At 30.6% G+C, this 4,644-nt stretch overlaps 1 protein-coding gene across 1 annotated transcript; it reads right to left on the bottom strand.

Moving 5' to 3' along the window:
- Positions 1 to 3,490: 3,490 nt before the first annotated feature.
- On the bottom strand, positions 3,491 to 4,337 carry LOC117240099 (omega-amidase NIT2-like). Its single transcript, XM_033505978.1, has 2 exons — positions 3,866 to 4,337; positions 3,491 to 3,778 (listed from the first exon to the last, which is right to left on the bottom strand). The coding sequence occupies exons 1-2, from the start codon at positions 3,948 to 3,950 to the stop codon at positions 3,606 to 3,608; spliced, it is 258 nt and encodes an 85-aa protein (XP_033361869.1). The 5' UTR covers positions 3,951 to 4,337; the 3' UTR covers positions 3,491 to 3,605.
- Between the last annotated feature and the right edge of the window lie 307 nt (positions 4,338 to 4,644).

Raw genomic sequence — 4,644 nt, 5'->3', positions numbered from 1 at the left:
ATTTGTTCGTTTGTCGTCTGTTTATACCCGGAGCACCTGCTGTAAACCAATACAAAATTTATTAGATCTATAAATAACACATATAAAACTTATTAATTTATAATTAATATAAAATAGGAGAGCACGAAACTTCCTATTTGATGGATATGTTAAATCTTTGTAAAAAATACCATATCATTAGTATCATTTTAATCGTTCTAAAGGATTTAGCCGCATAAAGCTGTGACCCTTGGAAGAATCGATGTTCACGCGTGACAAATTGAAATTGTGCGAAGGTTCCGGTACGAACATCATAAGCCGAACATCGATACCCGGGGCACAGGCACATGTTCTGGGTTCATTATATGTTTATAAAGGGCTGACGATTCAGTGGATGGTCCGGGTAAATTTAAATTGTAAATGAACGCATTGCTGGTTTCAAGTAAAAGCCTGGATAAGAGCGGATATGGTATGAGAGTCTGTCGTGGAAAGGGGAACAGGCCGCTTTTATTTGTAAAGTTTGAATCTCCTCGATATTGAAGATGTTGAAGCTGCAAGTATGTATTTCATTTTAATCCATTCGAGACCGAGATTTAATTGTAAAACGATACCTAGGTGTCGGTACGATCTGAATGTTTAGTTAGAATGATTCTGTGTTTTACTCTCCCCAGGGTATCCTTTTCATACTTTGATTTTAAATCGATGACAATCTTAAATAGTATGCCTCATATTTTTAAAATATAAAATTATATACTATGTTATTCTATAATGTATTATGTACAGTTATATATATATATAACTGTACATAATTTATATATTATATATATATATATAATAATTCTATATTGAAAAAAATATGAAATTAACATGATATATACATTACTACATAAGTTATATATAAAATATGTATATTATACCCTTGCCTACTGACTGATATGAATTTCTTTCGGTCTCGAATGCGTTAAAAGAGAGCGCAAAGAAGTCGAAATTACTTATTGTAATTAGTAAAACGACCTGAGAGGCAGACAGATACAAGAAAGAAGGAATATTATATTAGCGGCATTATCATGCTTTTGCTCTCTTTAAGTCTTTCATCGAGACAGACAATCTACAGGTATTAATCGACCAATTTCTCCAAGCTGATAACTTCGAATTGATGTTTATATATAAGAAGTGTTATGTGTTAATCTGTCTAAATGTTTAAAAGGTGTTATAAATTAAATGTTGTTAAACGATACGTAATTGCCTTTTGATCGTAAATTTTACTATCAAGGGGTCTTTTATGTATGCGTAATCATTGTGAATTATAACAATTTATGTGATCGATATTAAAGGTGTTTAAAAGCATGTATTTTTTGCTATATTATTATTCTCCTATATTATTATCCTATATTATTATAGCATTCCTATATTATTATAATATCCAATTACATGTTGATACAAGACAAGATATACAGATTATTATTTATAACGTTTTGGTTTTCTTAATTGAGTCTTCATTTAGTACAAATGATAAGAAATTAGTAATAATTCACAAAAAAGGAATATTGTAGTAGAAATATTATAAAAAAACATTTTCTGTTTTAGTGTAGAGTTACCCCTTCTTACAGACAGTGTCGTACAAATCTGCACGTCTCTGAGAAAATGTAGGTATCTGAACCATTACTTCAACAACTTTTAGATCTGATAGAAAAAAGAAACATACGAAGTAATAAGTAATGCTTACTAATAAATTCAACAAATACAGAGGAAGATGGCTAAATCGATAAATTAACGAGACTAAAAATTAATTACACCATGGATCTCTCGCTTTTAATTTTAAGCTGTAAATTACTGATATCGGTGACTGCCATATTCTCTTGAGTTTCCAAATCGTAAAGAATCTTTCCCCAGGGATTGGTCAACTGTGTATGTCCCCATGCGACGTAACTTGCTTAAGGAACACGAGCCGGTGATATGCAGGCAACGTATAATTGATTATCATTCGCTCTGAAACGCTGAAGTAATGACCAGTGCAGTGGTCCAGTGGTCATATTGAATGCCGCTGGATATATCAGCATTTGGCAACCTAACCCAGAGAAGCAGGAAATATGAAGCCACCGAATACCAATTAACTTCGTAGTTGCACGGTTCACATTCCATCATTTCTGAATATGCGAGGACAGTTCTCTTATTGTGCTTTTAATTCTTTTATTTGTTTCATTTTCAGCAAATATACTGGTTTTTTAAATTAAGCTTCTTTTTATACAAAGTTACAGATTATATTAATTTTATATAGAATATATTTAAGAAAGATATTTAATTTTTTGCTAGTTAAGTATTGATCGATTAAGTTACTGTACCTTTGTTCCGATAAATGCGTGCCATTTCCTCGAATCTAATATCATAGCAAATGCCAATACCTATTTTGCAGCCCTTCACATCGAACGTCGTTAGGGAGTTACCAGGACTGAGTGAATCACTCTCTCGAAAAGTAATCTTATTAGGAATGTCGATGTCGAATAGATGTACCTAATAACATAAAAATGTAGTCGCTAATTCTATTGCTGCAACTTTTGTAATTTAATATCAAAGTTACCAACTCCTAAACTTTAATTATTTTTTATTTAATAACTGACAGCGTTTTTATCACTTTCTTTTATTAAAAAATCTTATCATTTAATAATGTTTAAAAAGGAGAAAAAATAAGTATAATAATATTTTAAGTATGTGAAAAATTTATATTACACATTACAACAAAAATGGGCGTTTCCCGTATCATAACGTATTTTATAAACCGTAAATTATAGAATTGGTTATAGTATACGTATGTACATATGTATATTCCTAAATTATTCCTAGATAGAGTCACTTTCTTCACCCCAATATTTTCAAATTCAAAGCCATAAAGGAATATATTACTTACCTTTCGGTGTTTTGCTATCAAAGTTCCATCGGGACCCCAAATAGTACAGGTATTGTACAATTTATCGCCCTCTATTTCAGGCATCGTACCACCAACTACATAGATGTTGTTTTCTTTAGCTGCGTTCGATGAAGCAACGCTCGTTTCACCATCAGGAATACTCTCGGCGTATTTTCGAAAGTACTCTGCATTGCAATATTTCAATTAATGAAAAATAACTGTCTTTTGTTCCAACCATAAATTAAATTGAAATGTTTGTCAGTTTTTTATTTTTTAAATTATTAAAATAACTAAGTTTTATATTTCGACTTAATTAAATATGCAATTACTTAGCTAATAGTATATATAATAAATTGTTTCTACAGGTTCAAAATGAAAAATGAATATTTAGAAATATTTAATTACGACAATGCTATTTGTGTTAGCATCAGTGGCTTGTTACTCAACGACTTTGCTAGTACTTTTTCAAACATAAAGTTAGTTTTCAATTAACACTTATACTAGAGGCGGAATTATAAATGCAAAATAATTGATAATACTAATTTATAAGTACCTGATTATTAGTATCTTAAAAAATATATTTATACAAAAATCACGATAATCATGAAAATGGGGAAATCCTATATTCTCGACTCAATTCACAATCTTTATGGAAGTATAAACGGTAAGGTAATTTGTCTACTTTTACTTTTTTCTATATAGTTGTTACACACATAGTAAATTATTGAAAAAAAAACAAATTATTACGTATTACATATGGTGAATTAAAGCATTCAGGAAGAGCTATAATATCAGCATTGTGCTCTTTTGCGCTAGAAATGTAGGAAACTGCCCGCTCTACATTTTTGTGTTTTACTTCATTTACTTCAAGTTGTACCAACGCCAAGCGAAATGCTAAAATGTTGGAAAAGTTAAATACATTCGGTTATATATTTCCCATACTTTTTATCTATAAATACTTTTTACATAGTGAATACTTACTCGACATCGTTCGCACTACTTGTTTAGCGATGTTTGTAAGTATCATAATGTTGAGGTTATGTATGGTACTACTCAATATCAACATTACGTAAGCAATACGCAGGGATTTTTAATAATTCTTGGTAAAGTTTAGGACATTAATTTTGATGTAATTGTAAACATTATTTGTTCACAATTTGTTCATTTACTTTGCAACAAAAAGAACGCATCTGCAAGCGTGTTAATCGGATAACGACGAACTTCATTTCGCAAACACCGACACGTGAAACATTTTGAAGTTACGTCGACGCGAGAGTAATTGGTTCCCTTAAATTACTCAATTTCCATTTCTTTCGCCATGTATATTCGAGTATTGCATTTGAATTGCAGAGCAGTCGAAAGTAGAGGAGCACCTCGCCGATATATCGACAGGAACATGAATTTTTTTTCATAGGGCGAATATTTTTTCCATTGAATTATTAAACCGAGTCAAATTTTCAAACTCAACCACTTAATTTAATCGTTTTACATAAAACATTTCAATCTGTTTTCTTCTAAATACTTTACCTATATTTCATCTGGCATTTCTTGTATTTTTATGAGGAATTTAGCCTTTTTACACCACGAGAGCCTCAACGTTTTCATTTTAAACGCTCGTTAAACACGTTCTAATGAGACCATGTGCTGACATTGCGAGTTTTATTATTTTCGCACAATAATTTATCATTTTAGATTTCAAATATTACATTCATACATTTTTCGTTGTAAATTTCTTTCTCTATTTAAACAATTTACCATTG

This window comes from Bombus vosnesenskii, unplaced genomic scaffold (genome assembly GCF_011952255.1).
Source record: "Bombus vosnesenskii isolate JDL3184/JDL3185 unplaced genomic scaffold, Bvos_JDL3184-5_v1.1 scf7180000014543, whole genome shotgun sequence".
NCBI classification, from domain to species: Eukaryota; Metazoa; Arthropoda; class Insecta; order Hymenoptera; family Apidae; genus Bombus; species Bombus vosnesenskii.
The sequence above is the reverse complement of the archived record's forward strand: the minus strand, read 5'-3'. Positions and strand labels throughout refer to the sequence as shown.